The sequence below is a fragment of the Myxocyprinus asiaticus genome, chromosome 16, assembly GCF_019703515.2.
Source record: "Myxocyprinus asiaticus isolate MX2 ecotype Aquarium Trade chromosome 16, UBuf_Myxa_2, whole genome shotgun sequence".
NCBI classification, from domain to species: Eukaryota; Metazoa; Chordata; class Actinopteri; order Cypriniformes; family Catostomidae; genus Myxocyprinus; species Myxocyprinus asiaticus.
Genome location: NC_059359.1, coordinates 19263401 through 19286378, shown reverse-complemented (window position 1 = coordinate 19286378; position 22978 = coordinate 19263401). Strand labels below are relative to the sequence as shown.

Here is a 22978-nt window from a genome sequence, read left to right as displayed (position 1 = left end):
TCTTCATCTCATGTTTGTTTTCATGATTTTATAAAATTTATTTCTTTAGGAGTAAAGCTTTTTTAATGAGGAAAAAAATATCCTGAGTGCACCTTTAAGGTTTCCTGTTCTAAAACAGTTGTAATTTAGTTTTCATGACCATTTTCCACAGTTTCCATGACCTAACCTTAAGAATTAAAAACAATATTTTACTACTTTATATGTAAAAGTGGAAGGAAGTTCAGTTGCAACTACACAGTCAGGTGACAGCAACAGGTTTACAGTAAGACAATGACATGTGTTCTTTAGTAAAGGTTTTTCATACATGGTAAGTGTCTGGTAGAGCACAGTGCTGAATAATGAAACGGACAAGCAAGTCTCCTCCATCCAGCTCCAGGTATCCATGATGAGCCATCGCACTGATCACCTGCACCACTCTCTTTTTCACCTGGACAAGTAAACACAATTAGAAGACCTTTCTGCATGCCCAAAATGATCTTTATACATTTAAGCACACAGATATACTGTATATACACAATATACACTAAATAGCCAAAAGTATGGACAGCCATATACAAGCACATATTGCTGTGGTGTACAGGTGTCCACATACTTTTGGCCATGTTGTGCATGTTGTCACTTGTTACATTGAGAGGATATCTATGTACCTTATTGCTGTGGTCAGCCAAAGGCTGTCTAATGCTGGATAGAATTAGAAACTTCTTGGTTTCCATAGTGGAGGCTTGAACAGACAGAGCACAGCCATAAAACTTCTGTTCTGAACATGACAAATCAGCAACATTCTTATACTTGCATAACTAAGCATGAGAATCTGGATAAGAATGCCTTGCCTAGTAAGGAATCAGTGAAGCATTTGATTACACATGTAAAACTCACTGGATGAGTTGATGAGGTGTCTGAGCACGGCCAGAGAGCCCATTCTGTTCCTCTCATTACTGTTCTCCAACCTCTGGAGGACAAACACCATCAGACGGTCCAGGAAAGTGTTAGCTGTGGGCAAAAAGCAGCCAAACATTAAAAGTGAAAATTAATGCAATTCATCACGTTTGCCCTCGGTTAAATTTGACATTGTTCTATGCCAGTAAATGAACCACCAAAACCTATGTATATAACTAAGGCAATGGTGTCTTGTTTTAATGTCTTGTAAATGATCCAGTATATAAACAGTCCACAGACAATCTCTACTGGCATGTGCACAGTTACATCATCTAAACCTGTGTATTTCAGCTGGTTTTGCTTCAGATCCCAAAATTTACACTGGGCATTAATTGGTGACCCAGCGAATTACAATTTATGTATTTTTTTGTATGAAAGTAAAAAAAAGAAAAAAAAAAAGACCTTAAATCAAATATTTATTAAGATGACCATAATATGCATGAAGTTGAAAAGTCTATTTCGCTTTCCTAATTGTCACAATTACAAAGTTAGTTAGGAACACCTTATGTACTGCAGTTAGCATTGTTTTTTTTGTTTTTTTACTTCTGTCTGTGACTATCCCAACAGACCTGCAAACCATTTTTGGGTCACAACCCATCAGTTATATAGCTGTACACCTAATTATATAGCTGTAATGGTTATTATTAAAATGATTAAAAACCCCATTGATTAAAAACAAAAAACTAGGTCCCATGTAACCTCTCAAACATTTAAGGAGTCATCGTTCTATTTCTGATTTATATGTTTTAATGCTTCAGTACATACCTAGCCCTTATACCAATGATTTACACTGTTTAAAGGGACTTTCTTTAAAATAGTTTGATTGACATGCACACAAAAAGCACTCAAAACTTAAAGACTTCTCTTTGACAAACATTTAAATGAGAGGAGAGCGGTTCAGCTGGTCTGTGTCACATAAATCAGCAGCAAACACAGAATTCGTATCATTTCACTGATTGGAGGAGTCTACTGGTCTGACAGTTTAACTTAATCTCAGTTGAGACTCCAACAGCACATGATCAGGACATGACTGCAATAGTCATCTGACTGAGGCTACAACCTTCAGCCGAGTTTATGTCCAAGACAAAGGTGCAGCTCTCAGTTGTTAAATTATAAATGGCTAGTAAAACATAATTATACAATGCAATAAATGTAATTAATGCAAGCTGTTTACACTCAAATGCACTCTAAATTAAATTAAGTACAGTTTATACAAGAACCCACCAAGGATACTGAAGCATCGCAAAACCTCATTGTGATTTTTCACAGTTGGAGGATTGCTGAAGTCCACAGGTGAACATATCTAAAGAAGGAGGGGGGAGAAAAATAATTTAACTGCTTATGAACAAACAGATGAACATCAATCTACTAACAGACACAGAGAGGACTTGAGGCAAAATTCTGTCCACTCAATACAAAGTGTATTTAACCTCGTGCGACCCCGCGTACACATGCATGAACGTAGTATTTTGGCTTCGCTATACGTAAGGCATAATTTAACTTTATTTTAATTATAACTGACTGAACTCAGTTCAGAAAGCTCTGGGCTGTCAGTAAAGTGTTAAACTTTCAACAGAGTCATGTGACAAAACAACATGGCACAGACCACAGCGGAGTTTGTCTTTGGGAGAAACTCCAATAAAACTGCATCTGGTAAGAAACCTACTTAAGTTTTTACATAAAAACCAGTTTGAGTCAAAACTTTAGGAGTCTTTAGTTTCATCCAAAATGGCATTTTAAAATTTTTTGCGATTTATCGTGAAACACCACGCCGCTAAACACAATGGACACTAATGTGTACCTTAGCACATGTTTTCATTAGAAATCCTATATTTACTGTGCATTATCACATTGAGAACAAAGGGTTCATCCAAAAGCTAAAAACATTGCTTTCAGAGGCTTTACATGATATTAGGATGACAATAAGGTGCATTACAAACTGTTCTGAGACCAGTGTAGACAGACAGCACACTGGAAGTTAAGTCATTCACTAAATAAGCAAGGGAGCATTCTATAGCTCTCTATGCAGCTAAGTGCATTCACTCCTAAAATCTGACCAAAAGTTCAGTTTCAGGCTGCAAATGATGTTTGGACCACTCAACATGTTTGGCAGATATGGGACAATGGTATTCAGCACATAGATTCAGAATTTATAATTTATTTTATTTTAACAAGGATGGCAGTGATTGGATGATGCTGGCCATTACTTTGAATCAGAATTAATTATGCTAATTTCTAATGTAATGTCTGCAACGTCTCAAAAACATGAATAATAAACATTCCTGGAAACATAATAAACAATTTGATTTTAAAAATCTGACTTTCTATAGCTTGGTATTATTTAAAACATAGTCCCGCTGTCCACTTATGTTGACATCAAGTTTTAGGAAAAATATTTGCTCTATAAAATTATTATATATATATATATATATATATACACACAGGTGCATCTCAATAAATTAGAATGTCGTGGAAAAGTTCATTTATTTCAGTAATTCAACTCAAATTGTGAAACTCGTGTATTAAATAAATTCAGTGCACACAGACTGAAGTAGTTTAAGTCTTTGGTTCTTTTAATTGTGATGATTTTGGCTCACATTTAACAAAAACCCACCAATTCACTATCTCACAAAATTAGAATACATCATAAGACCAATAAAAAAAACATTTTTAGTGAATTGTTGGCCTTCTGGAAAGTATGTTCATTTACTGTATATGTACTCAATACTTGGTAGGGGCTCCTTTTGCTTTAATTACTGCCTCAATTCGGCGTGGCATGGAGGTGATCAGTTTGTGGCACTGCTGAGGTGGTATGGAAGCCCAGGTTTCTTTGACAGTGGCCTTCAGCTCATCTGCATTTTTTGGTCTCTTGTTTCTCATTTTCCTCTTGACAATATCCCATAGATTCTCTATGGGGTTCAGGTCTGGTGAGTTTGCTGGCCAGTCAAGCACACCAACACCATGGTCATTTAACCAACTTTTGGTGCTTTTGGCAGTGTGGGCAGGTGCCAAATCCTGCTGGAAAATGAAATCAGCATCTTTAAAAAGCTGGTCAGCAGAAGGAAGCATGAAGTGCTCCAAAATGTCTTGGTAAACGGGTGCAGTGACTTTGGTTTTCAAAAAACACAATGGACCAACACCAGCAGATGACATTGCACCCCAAATCATCACAGACTGTGGAAACCTAACACTGGACTTCAAGCAACTTGGGCTATGAGCTTCTCCACTCTTCCTCCAGACTCTAGGACCTTGGTTTCCAAATGAAATACAAAACTTGCTCTCATCTGAAAAGAGGACTTTGGAACACTGGGCAACAGTCCAGTTCTTCTCCTTAGCCCAGGTAAGACGCCTCTGACGTTGTCTGTGGTTTAACAAGAGGAATACGACAACTGTAGCTAAATTCCTTGACATGTCTGTGTGTGGTGGCTCTTGATGCCTTGACCCCAGCATCAGTCCATTCCTTGTGAAGTTCACCCAAATTCTTGAATCGATTTTGCTTGACAATCATAAGGCTGCGGTTCTCTCGGTTGGTTGTGCATCTTTTTCTTCCACACTTTTTCCTTCCACTCAACTTTCTGTTAACATGCTTGGATACAGCACTCTGTGAACAGCCAGCTTCTTTGGCAATGAATGTTTGTGGCTTACCCTCCTTGTGAAGGGTGTCAATGATTGTCTTCTGGACAACTGTCAGATCAGCAGTCTTCCCCATGATTGTGTAGCCTAGTGAACCAAACTGAGAGACCATTTTGAAGGCTCAGGAAACTTTTGCAGATGTTTTGAGTTGATTAGCTGATTGGCATGTCACCATATTCTAATTTTTTGAGATAGTGAATTGGTGGGTTTTTGTTAAATGTGAGCCAAAATCATCACAATTAAAAGAACCAAAGACTTAAACTACTTCAGTCTGTGTGCATTGAATTGATTTAATACACGAGTTTCACAATTTGAGTTGAATTACTGAAATAAATGAACTTTTCCACGACATTCTAATTTATTGAGATGCACCTGTATATATATATATATTTATATATATATAATTTTTTTTTTTTTTTTGCAAGTTTATTTGGTGCTACTAGTTACAAATCAAAAAGGTAAATGGAAAATGTGCACACAGTCATGTTCGGGTCTCAGGAGGTTAAACAAATCAAAGTTTTATACTGCATGTGCATTTGTTTTAGTAACTGATAGTTGTCCAGAAAAAATGTCTAAAGACCAAAAAGAATAACAAATGAATATTAAATATCTGGGTTAAAAATGGCCTTTCAAAAACAAGGGAAATTTGAATTCAATTAAATAATCTGAAAATGAACGAATTGAAAACTGAAAACTTCAAAGTAACAAACATTAATCAATGGGCAACAGTTGCAATCAGATTTAAAATATCAACTAAATTAAATCAAAACAAATTCCAAAGCAACTGGTAAACCTCTGTGAACACTGATATTTCCCATTATGACCTTTAAATAGTCGTGGGCTGCTCTATGTCAAAGGCTGTGGTTAAGCATCTTAAAACCTGTTGCACCAGAATGAAGACACAATTAAAAGAAGTTATGAAAGAGAGGTAGAAGAAAAACACCTTTAAAAACACTGTCATGATGACACACGAATAGGAAAGTCAGGACACATAGAGACACTGACCTGCTGGTGCAGAGCGAGTAACAGACCATCAATCTGCGTCTCCAACACTCTGCTACCCATATTCACAGAGGCCTCCATAACCTGACACAGGCTCTGAACAAATACAAAATGCATTAGACTACATCAGAAAAATTTCATATTTTCTAATGCAACCACATTGATTATCAGCCACCATGTCCAAAGTATACTGCAAATTTATTATAAACAACTACATAAAATTACAACACTTTCTGTTAATATATCACTGTGACCACCATGCTCTAATACTTGTGCTATTGGGCTACAAAATTTATTTTAGAGCAAATACAAATGTATTAGTACACAAAAAAGTATGGTCAAAATTGTTTCATTATTACGTTTTCTAATAGGTTCAATATACATTAACTGTGGTATCAATTAGTTCTTCCAGAGGTACTCATTGTAGCAACTGGTAACTTCTATAAAAAATAAAATTAAAAAAAAAAATGTATTTCCTGGAAGACTGATAAAAACCTGTGCACGCATGACTATCAAAAGTTGCAGAGTGCCAGCCAATCAGGATGGAACTGGATTTTGGTCGGCTATTTTCATTTTTTGGTGCAATAAGCATCAGGCGGGTTGTGAATGGTCTGTGATTTTTGGATTAACAATTTTAACCCCTTAAACTCTGGGGCATTTTTGAGCTGCCACCTGCAATTTTTCACACTCAAATTTAAAAACTCACCATTCAAACATATGGTGCTCTAATTGCAAAAAATGTGTCACATTTTTCAGAAAACCCCCAAAATTATTCATGAATAATACTGTATATGTTTACAATTGTATATGTTTATGATGAACAAAGTTTAAAAAAAAAAAATACTTTGTAACCATGTTATTCCAGTTCTGTTTGCTCGATCTCCCTGCAAAAAGTATTTTCATTCCAATACAAGGCAACAAGTATTTGGAAAAATCATTTTTCCTCTATTATCCTCCATAACAATATGCAGATCTGAAATGTAGGTGGCAATCTTATACATTTGAGCCCCCACAGATGTGCAGATTCAGTCTAATTTTCATTTCTTGCACCACCCCAATAGTTTCATAAAATATCTCGGCCTCTGAGTGGGCTACATGCTAAATCTAGGTGTCATTATAAAGCTGAGATCCTCTCCTTAAAAACGTTTTATCATCAACAGTCGATAACATATTTTTCCATTGATTTGTTTAGCATGCTTTTTCTGCTGGACTGCATAGTTTTTTCTGGACATCTAAAATATAACATTGGATTATTCACTCAAGCAAGCTCACAAACAAGTGAAAAATGGCTCATTTTGTAGGAAAAAAAAGGTACAGGCAGATATAAAATTTGTGGCTACTTGGGGCTTACAGCAGCACTGATCGGTGCATAAAAGATACATCTGTATTTGATATATTACAGAAATCATACAGTATTTCAATTTAAGATTCTTTTGAAAATCTTTCGAACTGTCATATTAAGGCAACAATAATCAACAGTCACACTCCTGAGAATGAGAGCTTTCATTTGATATATTACTTGTCTATTTAAGTGCTATGTTAAATACTTTTATATTCATATTCATATATCTATCACATTACCTCTCGATGATGCTTATTTGCGACACAGATGTTTTGAGGCCTTATTTTGTTATTTTATGCAACATAAATGCAAAAGTGATGGTGTTCTATTGAAAGTTCAGGGCCCATATTCACTAAAAATAGCTCCTAACACAGAAATTTAGGAGCAACCCTTAAAGCGTGTCACTCCTAATTTTAGGACTCGTAAAAGTTTCATCTAAGAGTAATTCATGAAGCATTTTAATGCTAAAAGTAGCTCCTAAACCCATGACAGCATAGAAGTTTTCCTGAGGACTTCTAACTCCCTAAGAGTTACTCACAAACAATCTGTAGCATGACTGCTGTCGTCAATCCACATTAAACACAATATATAAGAATATTATTACATTGACTGTTTAAAAAGTTATCACCTGAATCACAATTGAATCTGTATATTTTAATATTATAATGCTGACATTGACCTGAATCGTGAGGGTGTTTCTATTATTGTAAACTTAGTTAGAGATGCAGGTACCTCTCTCACAACTGAAAAAACATAATTACACCAGAGACAAAGGTTTTGACGAATGGCTTCATATGATCACTATATATGGATTCCTTTAATCCATTAATCACAACTAGTGCTCAAAAGTTTGCATACCCTGGCAGAAATTGTGAAATTTTGGCACTAATTTTGAAAATATGACTGATCTTGATCTTTCTTTTATTTAAGGATAGTGATCATATGAAGCCATTTATTATCACATAGTTGTTTGGCTCCTTTTTAAATCATAATGGTAACAGAAATCACCCAAATGGCCCTGATCAAAAGTTTACATACCCTTGAATGTTTGGCCTTGTTACAGACACACAAGGTGACACACACAGGTTTAAATGACAATTAAAGGTTAATTTCCCACACCTGTGGCTTTTTAAATTGCAATTAGTGTCTGTGTATAAATAGTCAATGAGTTTGTTAGCTCTCACATGGATGCACTGAGCAGGCTAGATACTGAGCCATGGGGAGCAGAAAAGAACTGTCAAAAGACCTGCGTAACAAGGTAATGGAACTTTATAAAATGGAAAAGGATATAAAAAGATATCCATGTTTTGGGGGGTGTGAGATCTAAAGGCATGGGGAATCTTGTGAAAATTGATGGCAAGATGAATGCAGCATGTTATCAGAAAATACTGGCAGACAATTTGCTTTCTTCTGCAGGAAAGCTGCGCATGGGACGTACTTGGACTTTCCAGCATGACAATAACCCTAAGCACAAGGCCAAGTTGGCCCTCCAGTGGTTACAGCAGAAAAAGGTGAAGGTTCTGGAGTGGCCATCACAGTCTCCTGACCACTCCTGGGGGATCTCAAACGTGCGGTTCATGCAAGACGACCAAAGACTGTGCATGACCTGGAGGCATTTTGCCAAGACGAATGGGCAGCTATACCACCTGCAAGAATTTGGGTCCTCAGACAACTATTACAAAAGACTGCACGCTGTCATTGATGCTAAAGGAGGCAATACACAGTATTAAGAACTAAGGGTATGCAGACTTTTGAACAGGGGTCATTTCATTTTTTTCTTTGTTGCCATGTTTTGTTTTATGATTGTGCCATTCTGTTATAACCTACAGTTGAATATGAATCCAATAAGAAATAAAAGAAATGTGTTTTGCCTGCTCACTCATGTTTTCTTTAAAAATGGTACATATATTACCAATTCTCCAAGGGTATGCAAACTTTTGAGCACAACTATATATATATATATATATATATACACACACACACACACAGTATATAGAAGTTCCCTGTCTACCAATCACTGAGGGCAATTTAAGAGAGTGTGCTTATAAAATGTGACATCATCCATAGCAATGAGGTCCACACCGCCTTACTCTTATCTTAAGAAGGTTTAAAGCAAAAATTCTTAGCTAGGAACTCTTTGGAGAACGCTCTGTTGTAAGATAAAAATATTTGTGAATACGGGCCCAGATTCTAAGCTTTCTAATGATACTAGATATACCTGACTTATGTAACCTGGGACTTCAACGTTTTAAGTGTAAACTTAAACGCTATGTACAGCCCCACTCTGGACCCGCCGGCGGATCCATAGAGTTTAAGGTGTTGACTTCGGCTACAGCAACTAAAGCATGTGCAATACCTTTTTTATTCAATAAAATAACGCATCTTGATATCAATAACAGATTTTGATATGATGCCTGTTTTCTAATATGATATCAATACTCCTGTTGTTAAGATAGATCATGGTGCTGTCAGACCCTCTACAATTCCTTGGTTATTTGCCCTCAATATTCCAATGCTCCTAAGTTTATCTGTTGGAGATTTGGAAATATCAAAGCAGGCATCAAGTTCATTGTACATGTCCTTTGTTGCGATGCTTTTAATAAAGCAGATTTTCCGAGAGCCAGAAATCAAACTTATCACACATGTGCAAGTGGGTTAAATCTTCTCTTTGCATGTTATAATTTTTAACAGCAAAATGCAAGCAAAACTGTCGCACTGCACGGCCCTGCTCTGAGGTGTCAATGGAAGCAGTGAGGAGGGCTCTACCTTGCTGATAATGTAGTGTTCTGCATTCTTCTTGTAAAGGCCCAGTATAGTGGGAAGTAGTTTGGGAAGCTGCTCTTCCAGTTTATCATGTGCCATCAGGTGACTCATGGACCCGAGAGCCTCTGCGACAGTCAGACGCAGCTGCAGTGAAACACACATTAGAACAATCACAACACACATGTATTCATGAATGCATGCCTACACACGACTGCAGTTACACAAACTCAACAATTCACATTACAGCGTTCTCTAGTTTAAAAGTCTGAGTCCTCATGAAAATGCTTATATTTTGCATTTTTATCATTTAATTCAATTAAAAAAAAATAATTTCAGTGAAACGTTGGACTGAAAAATTAGCAATTAGCACTCCACAAGTTTGTGAAAAACCTGATGATCCATGTCATCCTAGCATGATTTAAGAATGTTCCAAAAAGCATCTTGTGTGCTTCAATGGAAGCAAGGACATCTGAGCCTTTGTACAAAGGAGTTAAAATGGTCAATGTCACACATTTGCTTATTTCATTACTTACCTAGAAATAGTAAAGAATCTTACATATTTCCTTTTCATTTTACAGAACAACTAGTCTTCTGTTTATTTCCAGGTTTACGCTAGATTTCCCAGATTTCTGCATATGATTAGTGATGACTTTATAACAAGTCTAACCCTTGTTGTCGTAAACAAATTTAGCGTAAAGGCAAAATATCTACACAAAACCAGATCTTCTGCATTAAAAAAGTCCTCCTCTCTGTAAGAACCAGTTCAAGTTCACAGGCTTGTCTTTATCAGTGACACATGTTTTCCCTGCCATTGTTCCAAAGAGAACTAAAACTGAAATGAATCCAGCTGGCACACATTCATGTCTTCTGTTCAGAGTCCCTCTTTAGTCTCAAAGTGAGTTAGACATAATGGGATGTGTGCTCTGTCTCATTGAGTGTACCTTGGCTTCCCTGCTCTGGATCCAGCTGCTGAACAGAATGTCGTAGGCTGAGTTAATCTCGCTGGAGAAGGTGTCCTTACGAACCGTGGGGTCTGGAGCCTTGTCAAGGTTGGCCAAATATTCTAGAATGCTCTCGCTAAATCGACAGAGAGCTGAGTGGAAACGGGAAGGAAGACTACATCACAACACATATTTAACAGTTGCACCAATGCATTTCATAAAAGAAAGTGTCAATATATACATGTATATGTATAAATGTTTAAATAAAACTCATAAAAACAAAAATCACTAATTATAGCACCACTGACAAAGGAAAACCAATAAACATTTTAATCACTTTTGAACTACTATGCTCAAATCATTTGATTATTTTCAAAATTTTGACCTCAAAGACCTGTAATTGAGCTTACCAAAGGTGAAGACCCATTTCATGTTGTCCTGTTTGGCCATACCCAGCATGGGCAACATGGTCCCCATTATAGCACTGAGAAAAGGCACCATACCATACACTATGGACAGAGACAAACAGTCAGATACTCAAAGATACTGTTATTTTATTGGTATGGCATTTCCTAAATTTAGAAAAATATAACCAGTCCTAGATGGAATGAGAAACTGACCCAATTTTCCAAGTTACGTAATTTTATAAAAATGTTACTTAAAGCTGCACTACGTAACTTTGTGCTCTCTAGCGACATCTGTGTTCGAAATTTAAAATTGCAAGCAATTTGCGGAAGAACACTTTACGTCCGTCGTGTTTCGACACTGTTCCTATGGCGGATGAATCTCATGATTTGAGGTTACCTGGACATCACCTGTGTGTGATCATGACTAGGAGAAATTCAGAGCCGGAGTCATAATGTGCTATTTTCATGTTGATATAATTGTTATACGATTAAATATTTAAAACTGAAATATCACTTGCTTTGATGAAGATAAACAACACTCTTATTTACATATTTTGAATGAATGAACTGTACACTTTTCTGACACTTCACTTAAAGCGCTTTTACATAGAGAACAGGGGACTCTTCTGAATCACCACCAACTGGTAACTGTAAATACAAGTATATGTTAATATGATTATTCAAGCGTTTTATCGACTATTAAAGTTTGTATTGTATTATATTTAGCAATTTAAGAGGTGAAACTCGTGATACTGCTGATTCGAGTTCAATGTAAGACTTCATTATTTTTACATTATTAATCTCGTCAATGAAATCGCTGATGAAAACGTTTGTTGACTAAAGGTTTTTTTCGTCAAGGATAATGAAGACGAGATGAAAAAGGTGCAACATGAAGATTATTAAATGGTTTTATTAAAGCATACTGTTGACGAAAATATGACGATAAAAATTACACAGCAAGATATAAACAGAAGAAGAAACATCTTGAGAATCTGTAAAAAGAATAAGATATTATATATGGATTCCTTTAATCCATTAATCCAGTGTGTTGGGCATTTCTCCGCTTGAGCTGCATGAGTTAACTTCAACCGGCAAAATGAACCACTTTAAAAAGGGGTAAATACCTCATTCTAACACATCCTATTTATAAACAAGTTTCATCAATATATCCACAACATTTATGGAACAAATTACATCTGCACAACGAAACGAATGAACATGTGAACTTGAATTAAATGATGCGCTAGTCAGAATAATCATAATTTGCATTGTGAATACGCGGTTTCCATAAGAAACATGCTACACAAAATTAGTCCTTTCAAGGAAAACGAATAAGTCTCAAAAGCATGAAGAATTCAGAGTACAGTAGGCTAACTTCTAAAAAGTAGCTAATACTTCAGTCTATTCATTATTATTTCAGGAGCTCAGGTTTTTCTCAACAACAACAGCAGACTATGTACATTTATACTGTATGTTTGATACATGTTTACATTAGAACATTTTTATAAATTTTTTCTAAATATTTGATAAAATTTGGTCTTTGTTCGACACTTTTTTTGTCCATTTTGCACATCATCATCAAGTAAAAGATATCATTTTCGTTGACTAAAATTTTATGTCATTTAAAATATGAGTAAAACTGACTAAAATGAATATAACATGACGAAATATTTACTATTTTTAAAGGACATTTTCATCAAATTACTAAAACTGTGACAAACGAAACACTGCACACAAGCAAGTGAAACTGTAGGCCTAATAGCACTGTAAGCTAAAAATATAAAACGAGCAATAATGGGGATAAAATATACTTTATTAAACATGAAAATAATATGTACAATAAGTCAATTTCAGGAGTCATACGTATTAGTAAAACATGCACAGTAACTTCCCCGACAACGGCTCGCGATCGGTGAACATACGAGTAATGTTCAATTTATAAAAGCATTACCCCTACCAAACAACATACTGTATCCAATTTCAAGCGTTGTAGCAGGTAAACAACTTCGCCAAACGGATAACAGATAAACATCCATCCAGACTGCAGTGATGCCATCCTGAACTTTGTAATTGTGACTGACTGAACAGCATCCTCAGCCGGAACACGTGACAGCCGGTACTTCTTTCCTGTGATTACGGACATGACGTAATGACGTAAGGATGAACGACATAGGCCAGCGATTTCGCGCCAAATCCGGCCCGACAGCTCAAAATACAAATTATTTTTATAGGCTTACTGTAATGAATCGGGGTAAGATAAGGACATTGTTTTGAACATTGATTATGTACTTAATCAATGATGGCAATTTGTTCATTTTTAACCAAAAAAATCTTACATAGTGCAGCTTTAATTTTATAAATATTTACAAATGATGGAATGTTTAGACTGTAAAAAAACACAAATAAATAAAAATTATGATAAAATGTGAAATTAAAGTTTTAAATAATCATGTGAGCAATAAGTGATAAACAAGGTTCTCTAAAATGAGGAATTGAAACAAAAATGATCAACAGACAAACACACAAAGCATGACCCAAATATCAGGACTTCCTGACACAGGCTGCAGGTAAAATTGATAATTTTCTAGTTGAAAACCAGTAGACAAGCGAAGGTAACAAAAATAAAAAATCCATCTCCACTAAAAAAAAAAAAAAAATCAGTCTGTGAAGTTTTATAGATACAGAACAAAAATACATGACTGAAGAAATATTTTTTAACTGTCCTGGAATGCAAGGTAAGGGTCCAAAGTTTTGAATATAGATGTACATACGCACCATTTGAGTCTGAGAGACTGGCTAATGTTTGGACCACGAAGAAGTGAGGTAAAACTCCCGGCTGAAACTTGCAGAGTATCTCCTCCATGATGTCACTGATATATTTATTGCCCACAGCAACCAGAATATTACTGGCTGCTTGCTGCCATTCCGGGACAACATCCTATTCGGAAGAGGATATACAGTATTTTTATATGCATACAATGTAAAATCATTTTATAATGTCTGTTAGCCTACAGTGTATTAGATCAAAGTTAATAACTTGTTCTAAATACTAAAATACTGAAATACTAAAAACACTGCCAGGTTTAGGAGTAACTAGTCACAATACTATTTTGCGGCTAAGAGAGACTTAATCAAGGGACTCATAATTTTAAGTCTTCATTCTCAGAGAACAAATCCTCACCTTTGATTTTGTCATTTCATCTGATGCCAGCTTTATGACATTCTTGATCTTAGGGTAACTGATGTCATCAATCCTGCTCTTTAACACCAACTCGATGGTTTGCAAGACCACCACTCTGTGCCCAACCACCAGCTATACAGGACAGACACAAAGATGACAGGTTGGCATTCACACCACTGCTGAATGTGGCCCAAATCTGATTTTCTGCTAAAACGTGATTTTTGTGTTAGGTTGTTCACACGACATTTTAAATGTAGCCCAAATCTTACACTAGTCTGAACAGCCGAGACTCGTTAACTGACCCGCATGCGTACAACAAACTCAGACATGTTCATCATTTTAATATGTATTATGAATTAACTTATTAAAATTATTATTAGCATTTTTTATTTTTATTTTTAAAGAACAGAACACTTAATGTCTATATAATAATATATCCGCAAGTAATGGAAGACCAGATAGATAAAGTAATTTGTAGTTGGCTGGTGGAATGTAATTAACATTGAAGCTCAAGAATGTAATATTATGAGCATATAAGGACATAAGGACAGCAGGAAAAACAGCATTAGAAACAGACTGCATTCTTAATCTTTTCCTGATTCTTATTTTGACTCATTTTGTAGGAAATGTTTCAAAAGGGGTTCTTGACCTCAAATATTCTTTGGAAGGGAAAACACCATACAAATAGAGGAATCACAAATTTGCATAAAATGAAAACAGGGCATGAGACTGCTTAATGTGATACTGAATTACAATGCATACATCTGTCACATCATTAGAGACATCATATGCTTGTGGAAGACAGCATGAAATGATGACACACGTCCTACAGAGACTCTCTGCTCTTCTGTCATCATTTACTCATGATGTTAGGCAGAATGTTAGCCTTAATCACCATTTACTTTCACCTAATCTTTTTTTTTTTTTTTTTTTTACATACAATGAAAGTGAATGTTGACAGACTATAATTCCACCAAACATTTTTGGGTGAACTATCCCATTAAATTGATATTGGTCATCTAAAATACAAAGAACTGGACAAAAATACGACCAGCTTTAAAGAGGGCATTGTAACTTTGTATTTAATAAACACTAGGCTAATGTTATTCTATTCACCATTTTCATAGTAAAATGTGAAAATATTTACAGTCGTTCCCTGAATTGAGAGAAAATGCAGATGCAAAAGTCTGCTTTTCTTTACAGTTAAATCATTTGATGAATGCAGAGTGGAACAGAACATTATATAACATTTGACAATTATCTATTGTGGCTGATTTGATGTAGTGGCTACAGTTCAGGGCCAGTAACCAAACGGTTGCTGTTTCGAGACCCATAAAGAGCAATCCATTAGGAATCCCCATTGACCTTCTAACCCCGGATTCTTTCAGGGATACTGTCCTTGTAATAAGTGAACTATAAGTCACTTTGGATAAGCATCTACTATACTATTACTTACTAATCTAAAGTCATAGTGAGTTGACAGTGAATGATTCTATGATTAATTGTGATAAGTATCATAAGTTAAGTACATTGCTTAAGGGCCATATACTGTAAACCCCATGACATTAAGCATGGCATCAAGCTTTAATCCATATAGTCCATGACAATCACACATCTTCACATAGGAAAGGACAAACAAATACAAAAGACACATACACATCTGCAAACTTGATGGGAGATATGGCCTTTAAAAGAGACAAATAACATGGATTTAGTGGAGACCTGAACTTGAGATTCTCTGTCGTAAATCAATTTTTACTGCAGACTAATCTTAATAACTGTCTGTAATACTTCATCAAAACTGGTTCAGATGTTCTGCGGGTGCTCTCTGGCTGACCTTGGGGTGTTTGAGCAGGTAGTCCTGGCACATGTACAGGACCTTATCAGGCTGCTGGTTCCCTAGTGTCAAGATGGACTTCCTGACCTGCTCCTGCACAACTGGGTCCTTGTCATTGGCAGCATCCAAAAGGGCCAGTGTCACCTCTGATTGGATAAAAACATACACATAAATACATGCACATAATGTGATGGAGATGTGTAGTGATACACAAATACACACACACACACACACACACTTGTATATACTGTATGTATGTATATATACACATTATATATATATATATACACATATACATATACACACACACACTGTATGTATGTATGTATGTATGTGTATACATATATATATATATATATATATATATATATATATATATATATATATGGTTGGGGTGTAACAGAATACATGTAATGATGTTACGTATTTAAAATACAAATATTGTATTCCACTAGTTATAATTTAAATCCTTGGTAATAAGAATACAGTTACTTTCAAAAAAGTATTTGGATTACTGAAGAGATTACTTTGCATTTTATTGTAATTTGTTTCATTTAATATTTAGTCTATTCAGTTGGAAAACATTTATCCATATAAACTATGCGATCCGAGAAGCGTTTGAACAGCGGTGAAACACTTTCTCATGATGTTACATTTGTATGTGCAGACAGAGGGCGCTCTCACACCGTTTTGAGTTAAAAGATGGATCTGAAGCCATTGAAGAACTTTTCCTTGAGAGCTTATTTGAGAGAATCCCCATTCGATCAGAAAAAGATGTCGATATGTACACTATGGGGTTTTGAAGTAAGTTTGGAATAGCAAAAACAGCTTTTTCATTGCATGTATTTTTCATTGCATGTATTTTTAAGTGTATTTTGGCTCACTGTACTGGCAGAGATTTTTGTACGTTATTCACTTTTTTATTGTCAAAAACAAGTGAAAAAAATCTTCAAGTGCTGAAGAAGTAATCCAAAGTATTTAGATTACGTTACTGACGACGAGTAATCTAACGTAATACGTTACAAATTACATTTTAAAGCATGTATTCTGTAATCTGTAGTGGAATACATTTTAAAAGTAACTCTTCTAACCCTGTATATACAGTATAACAACAAACAAGTATATATCTTGTCTTAATGGGCAAACTGAGCTTAAAATCAACATGAAACCTAGTTTGCAAGCCATTTTTCCTTCTGTAATTTGAATTACTTAAGAGTGAAACAGGATATTCAACAACAAAAATTTAAATTTATCCACTGGGAATTGATTGGATGAAAAGTGGGCATTTCATATTACTGTGGAGCCAGACCTGAAAGTGAGTTTGCCGCAACAATGCCTACATTAGCTTTAGCCTGCACATTCTAAGTGACATCAGCATAATTATTTTTATGACTATTAGTGTATAAAGCTAACATAATACATATTTTATACATTATTAAATAAATATATTCTAATCAGGAATACTTTTTACATTTCATCCTTCACAAAAAGACCAGAAAAAAGCATTAAGAAATGAAATTGCATTAATTTTGATTTCATGTTGTGTTCAACATCAAAATGACTTTTTTCTAGTATCTCAATCTATGTAGGAAATCCAGATATGATACTCCAAAACAAATGCTTTCTTTCAACTAGGGCTGAAACAATTAGTCGACAACGTCGACGATAAAAAATTGTCGACAAAAATTTTCATTGTTGAATAGTCTTTGATCTCATTTAACGTAACGAGAAAAAACACTTGATAGCAATAGGATTTTTTGCAGTGAATTTCTTTACTGAATTAAACTTAATAAAAAGTATTTTTTTTCCCTTTAATTGAGTGAATGTCATTTAGAGGTATTTTTAAATGATGATTTTGTCCTCTTTATTGTTAGTAAGCACATTTAATACAACCTTTTAAGTCGGGACACAAGCTGAATAATCGGTTAAAAGCTAATGATTAATCATTGCAATAATCGCCAAATAATCATTCTAATAATCGTTAGATTAATCGATTATCAAAATAATAATTAGTTGCAGCCCTATTTTCAACACTACAAATTAATGTCTCTCACTCACTAAAAAACAACTCTTGAAGGGCTGTGAGCTTAAGTGAGTGGGTGATCAATTAATCATTGGGATTACTGTAATTGACTCTGAGACAATCACTGGTACAATGTAAAACATTTCTGTAATTTTAACAGTAAAAGACTGTAAAAATTTGACAGTAAAAAAAAACGTAAATTGGTTAATGAGTAGTTACCGTAAAATATACGTAACAAATTTAATATATTTCAAAAGTCAATACATTACGGTAAAATGTTGTAAAAATAAACATTTTAGATGTAAAAAGTATGATTTTCCCGTATAATTAACGGTTAAAAATTATATTATGTTTAACAAGAGAGTACATGTACATTTTATGGTAAATTATTGTTAAAATTATGGTAAAAACAGTAATCGGACATTCCCAGAATTCCCTGCGTGACCCATTACATTTCATTATATTTTATGGGAATAGTTATGTTTCTTCTTATTTTTAATATCAGTTATGTACTTTGGGGTGTTGTGTTATATTTGATGTAGTATAGTTAATGTGACGAGGAGGAGGACGTGGCCACTGTGTGTGTGTGTCTGTGTGTTTTAAGTTATGTTTAAGTTCCTTTGAGTTTACGTTGATTGCTCAGCCGGTTCCTGCCTCCTAGCCGCTGCCGTCCACCAGGAGGAGCCCGCTGCCGTACGCTAGGGGACGGAGGAGCGGCTGAGGACCGGGAGCCAAAGAAGAGTGTTTTCTTTTCTCTCTCTCTCTCCTGCTCGCTCTTCCTCTCTCCCCTCTCACTCCTCTTGTCAATCTCAGATTCTCAGGAGGAGGGGAGGACCATCGGGTGGCGTAACGGCCAGAAGAGCAGCGTCTCCCCACCAGAGATGGGGGGGGGGGGTGTGTTGGAGTAAGCCAGTCCGAATGGCGCCCCGGCCTGTATCGGGCAGTGAAGGAGTGTGACGAGGAGGAGGGCATGGCCGGGCCGGGAGGATGTGTGCCTGGCATTGAGTTGTCTAATCAGCAGGAGAGAGATAAAGGAGGAGCCGGGGATGGCAGAGGGAGAGAGAGAGAGAGAGAGAGAGAGAGAGAGAGAGAGAGACGCATGCGGCCCCTGTGTGTGTGTGTGTGTGTGTGTGTCTGTGTGTTTTATGTTATGTTTAAGTTCCTTTGAGTTATTAAAAGTTTACGTTGATTGCTCAGCCGGTTCCCACCTCCTCCTTTCCCATCCTTGAACCATGTTACAGTTTATTGCATAATTTTAATTTCACATCTGATGGTGTTTAGTGTTTGTGTGAGTGACACTGAGCACCGTCTCTACATGTTTATTGGTCATTGCTCCTGGAAGGGCCACTATTGATGAACTTCATGTCATCATGTGCCCTTGTGTAATTACTGTGGTGATTAACAATACATTATAAAGTGAAAAGCAGATTTTTACAGTTTCAGAAGGTTAATATATTAAGTTTATCATTTAATAATATAAACGACGGTACTGCACCGTAAAATAAAGTTTTAAACTGTAAAATTTACAGGTTGTTCTGTAAAGTTGTTTAAATTTTTACTGTATTTTTTACATAATTATTCTGACAACACAGCTGCCAGTTTTTTTGTTTTTTGGTAAAAACAATAGTGTAGGTCACAAGCCCTGCACTGAGAACATGACAAATCGATATGACTCACTCCTGCTTATTCAGAGAGAAAAAGAATTCTGCAATGCAGAATATTTTAAAAGAGACCTCTCAACCTCTGGCCACTTTTACCGCAATCAGTTTTAGGATCTTCATATACAGTCTCGTCTAATTAGATTATTTTAATCTACCTACAGCACACACATTATCCACAGTGTACCAAGTTGCATAAACATAATTAGAAGAAAGTCAGTCCTAAAGAATTCAGTGTTGAAAGACAGTAATGGGATGAGAGAAGTCTGTGTGTTCATGTGCAAGGTCATTCAGATAAATTTGAATTATTGTAATCAGCTGCTACTTTGCACCTAAATTCCCCCTTTAGGATCAACAAGATCAATAGACACACATAGATAATCTTTCAATTTACCTATTTATACTGCTGGCCTGTTTAGGTCAGCTGCCAAAAAGCACAACAATTAACCAGACATAGTGTTGCTTTATTACACTGAAACAGCTGAGATAAAATGTAAAGGCAATTTTAAACATGAAACACCTTCAGTATATCATAAACTCTAGGCTTTCATATTTAATGTCACATGATTATCCTCACAGGTGTTTGTGTGTATGTTTGTTGAACTAACATTTGATCCTGTTACACAACATTAGGTACTCTAAGTATCTAATAAGTCCCTGGGGGGGGACCCCAGCTGACAGCAGCTGTTTACCTAGCCTGGTCAGTTAGCTGGTTTTGGAGAGGTTTTGGGCACTTTTTAGCTGGCCAGGATAAGAGACGAGCTGAGCACCAGTTTAGCCTGTCTGGGTGACCATCTTAAACCAGCTAAAACCACCCAACCAGCTAGGTTTTTTGTTTAATCAGGGCAAAGTGAATTAGTGTTACTCACGCTCTACATCGGTCTCCTCAATAACGCCCATGACGAGGCTAGCAGCAGAGATTTAGGAATGCATCTGTGGTCCAGTATAGTCCCTCAAGAGCCCACTCTGCAGATACAAACAAACAAGAGGGAGGCTGCGTCTTAAAACCTAGCATTTTTTGGGCGTCATAGGCGCACCATTTGAAGCCCAAAATGCTGTCTATTTAGACAGCTCACTAGGTTTTGATATACAGCCAGAGACAACATACACGTCTATGGCAATGTTGCACAAAAAACCGCAGATATCTGGTACATCTACGGAAAACGGTAGGTTTTTAAAGGTTTGGTAACGTCTTACCATACAACTAACATTATATATCATTTCCACAGTCGTTGGTAGACTATTTCATCATCGATGTCAACTTCCTCAAAGCCGCAACAATATATGGAACTACTGTGACAGTTTTGCATTGCACACTTGCATGGGCTGTTATACGCGAAGCAAATGCAGTAAGAATGCTACCATTTCACATGTCTTTACAGCAACATAAATATTATAAAGAGACGTACAATACGTCAGTCTCGTGTTACCTTTACCCAAGTACGTCTGCTTGGCTGGCTCGCTCGCTCGCCCCCAGGCTACAAACTCAGATCCCCTTTTCTCAGATGCATAGAGCAGCTGTTAGTTCACGAAGATCCTGATAGAAATCCAATAAGTGATTCTGATTATGAACGTGAAAGTGTAATTGATTATTAGGCTGAGGTTGACATACACAGGATTGATTGCACTGGCGCTACATTGTATCTTAAGTAAACACGCCTAATCACGTGCCTCAGCTCAGGAGGAACCATGGAGCTATAAAATACCTGGAGAAACCTATCCGTTAGCATCCCCATTCATCTCTATGACTGTGCTCAGCTAGCGCAGGGTTCCCAGAAAGGGAACTGCCATCTTTGCTCATGGGCGCTCAGTTCCTGCATTGGGTGTCACGTGACTGATCACTTGTCAATGGGAATAGATAGGGAAAAATATAAATACATTTCACGCTTTTAAGAGCCCTTCAAAAACAATCCGTCACCGGATTACGATGTGCTATAATGTAATGAAATAATTTACATTGAGATGGTTCTTGTAAAATATTTTATTTCGGCATAAAACACGGCTAGTTTTGAATGGCTGTCTATGGAGAAACATGCTTTTTGCCATCGGGTGGTGTAGTTCCAGCATCTACCAGCAGGTGCTAACAGAGACCTGCTAACCAGCCTGTAAGGAATGCATCAGAGTGGGCGTGGCCTGTCGAGTAGTCCTCCAAACACCAACGAAGAAGACAAATATGCATGCAACTAAAATGTGAGTTTTCTCATAGTTCACCCAAAAATGAAACTTCTCTAATCATTTACTCACCCTTATGCCATTCCAGATGGGTATGACTTGCTTTCGTCTGCTGAACACAAACAAAGATTTTTAGAAAAGCATATAAATGCAGCATAAAAGTAATACATACGACTCCAGTGGTTTAATCCATAATCCATTCAGAAGCTATATGATAGGTGTGGGTGAGAAACAGATCAATATTTAAGTCCCACTGGAGTCGTATGGATTACTTCATGCTGCCTTTATATGCTTTTGGACCTTCAAAGTTCTGGTCACCATTCACTTGCATTGTATGGACCTACAGAGCTGAGATATTCTTATTTAAATATTTGTTTGTGTTCAGCAGAAGAAAGTCACACACATCTGGGATGGCATGAGGGTGAGTAAATGATGAGAGAATTTTAAGTTTTGTGTGAACTATTCCTTTAATATGTAGAGACAAATATAAATATACTATAAATAACTATTAAAAAACTGTAAACATTATGTCACTATAAAAATGCTTGTTTGAGCAACCCAGCTGCCCAATATAGCAGCCCTGCTTAAAAAAAATCCCAAAAAACAGCTAAAGCCAGCCTAAGTTGGTTGCCTTGTCTTAGCTGATCGCCCTCTTGGCTGGTTTTAGGGAGCTTTTTAGCTGGTAGTCTACCACTTTGTATTTGCTACGTTTACAAATCTACATCTTTTGAAAATGCACATTGGTTTAAAAAAAAAAAAAAAAAAAAAAAAAGCCAAATAAATATCTGCAAATTTAAAACATGTTTACAAAAAAGCAAGTTTCACCCACTGAAATAAGGCAAAGGTCAATTTGCGGCAAAACACAAAACGGCCTTACATCGAAACTGAAAAGCTATTCCTAAGATTGAACAGCATCAAAAGAGCGTTTTTCATTCTCTAAATTCTTACTGTATAAGCAGATTAACCATATGTCAAAGAATAGCTACTGAATATTTAATAGTAGAATATTGCTTGTGAACCCAATGTAAAAGGGCTCACAGGTATTGTCCTCAGATCATGTGAAACGCACTAGAGGGAGCTGGT

General features: G+C 36.2%; 1 protein-coding gene across 3 annotated transcripts in view; it reads right to left on the bottom strand.

Annotated features, from left to right (window-relative positions):
• LOC127454506 (maestro heat-like repeat-containing protein family member 1) overlaps positions 1 to 21524 on the bottom strand; it is a 55085-nt gene extending 33561 nt beyond the window's left edge. The window contains exons 1-14 of one of the 3 annotated variants that reach the window (XM_051721771.1): positions 21430 to 21524; positions 21154 to 21260; positions 20593 to 20689; positions 16043 to 16188; positions 14206 to 14337; positions 13800 to 13962; positions 11028 to 11126; positions 10618 to 10769; positions 9680 to 9820; positions 5575 to 5667; positions 2161 to 2239; positions 877 to 990; positions 648 to 721; positions 305 to 427 (exon numbers count right to left, since the gene is read on the bottom strand). In XM_051721771.1, coding sequence (XP_051577731.1) covers positions 305 to 427; positions 648 to 721; positions 877 to 990; positions 2161 to 2239; positions 5575 to 5667; positions 9680 to 9820; positions 10618 to 10769; positions 11028 to 11126; positions 13800 to 13962; positions 14206 to 14337; positions 16043 to 16188; positions 20593 to 20623 — 1347 coding nt within the window. In that variant the 5' untranslated portion in view covers positions 20624 to 20689; positions 21154 to 21260; positions 21430 to 21524. Of the gene's footprint in view, positions 1 to 304; positions 428 to 647; positions 722 to 876; positions 991 to 2160; positions 2240 to 5574; positions 5668 to 9679; positions 9821 to 10617; positions 10770 to 11027; positions 11127 to 13799; positions 13963 to 14205; positions 14338 to 16042; positions 16189 to 20592; positions 20690 to 20920; positions 20940 to 21153; positions 21398 to 21429 lie in introns of those variants that run through there. The other 2 variants (XM_051721770.1, XM_051721772.1) reach the window with 2 other exon arrangements.
• Between the last annotated feature and the right edge of the window lie 1454 nt (positions 21525 to 22978).